The following is a 784-nucleotide window of genomic DNA, read 5'->3' as shown; positions in this document are numbered from 1 at the left end:
GGTGGGGGGCGCTGGGGAGGGGCCCGGCTCTCAGCGGCCCTGGGTGGACCCCGGCTGGGGGCTCGCGGCGGGGCCGTGCGGAGTCGCCCCCTCCCGGGCGGCGCCCCCCGCCCTGACCCGTGCCCCCCGCAGGCCGCCCGTGCGTCGACTGCCACGCATTCGAGTTCATGCAGCGCGCCCTGCAGGACCTGCGGAGGACGGCCTACAGCCTGGACGCGCGGGTGAGCCCATGGCGCAGCGCCTGGACCCCCCCCCCTCCCCGTCCCGGTTAGCCTAGGGGCGTTCTGGGCCCACGTCTTACCCTCGAGCACCGCACCCCCACGCCCAGCACACGCTCTTCCGAGCCCCCAGCCCCCACGTCCTCACTGGATGTTTTGTCCCTGACTTCTGCCCCTGGGGAAGGACTGCAAGCCCCATTCCAGGATTCTCCAGGTGGGGGATGAGGCCCAGGGCAGAGAGGAAAGTGGGGGCCGCAGTGTTCGCGATGGCAGGTCAGGTTGGCAGGGCTTTCTCGGGGGTGAGTACTGGCAGGACGACTCAGGCCCCCCCAAGTCTGGATGAACAGGGAACTCTCAGGCCCTGGGCACAGCCAAGAGAGTTTTTATTTGTGACAGCGGTCATGTTCCTTTATGGAAACAGAGAGAATTCCCCGGAAACAGAAAGAAAGATCTTGCCTGGCCCACATCCCCCTCCCCCCACAAGCTCTGGTGCACTTTTCTAGATAATTCCAAAGGGCCCAAACTGGAGCCTGCAGATCCCCCCCCCCCCCCCCCCCCCCCCCCCC

General features: G+C 67.7%; 1 protein-coding gene across 1 annotated transcript in view; it reads left to right on the top strand.

The window, feature by feature from the left end:
• Positions 1-116: 116 nt before the first annotated feature.
• LOC103587924 (chromosome unknown open reading frame, human C4orf48) overlaps positions 117-784 on the top strand; it is a gene marked incomplete at its 5' end in the record, with an annotated part of 1322 nt that continues 654 nt past the window's right edge. The window contains one exon of the mRNA XM_008569489.1: positions 117-221. Within this exon, the coding sequence (XP_008567711.1) occupies positions 117-221 (105 nt within the window). The remainder of the gene's footprint in view (positions 222-784) is intronic.

This window comes from Galeopterus variegatus, unplaced genomic scaffold, assembly GCF_000696425.1.
Source record: "Galeopterus variegatus unplaced genomic scaffold, G_variegatus-3.0.2 Scaffold26, whole genome shotgun sequence".
Taxonomy (NCBI): domain Eukaryota; kingdom Metazoa; phylum Chordata; class Mammalia; order Dermoptera; family Cynocephalidae; genus Galeopterus; species Galeopterus variegatus.
This window is presented reverse-complemented; position numbering and strand designations above follow the sequence as displayed.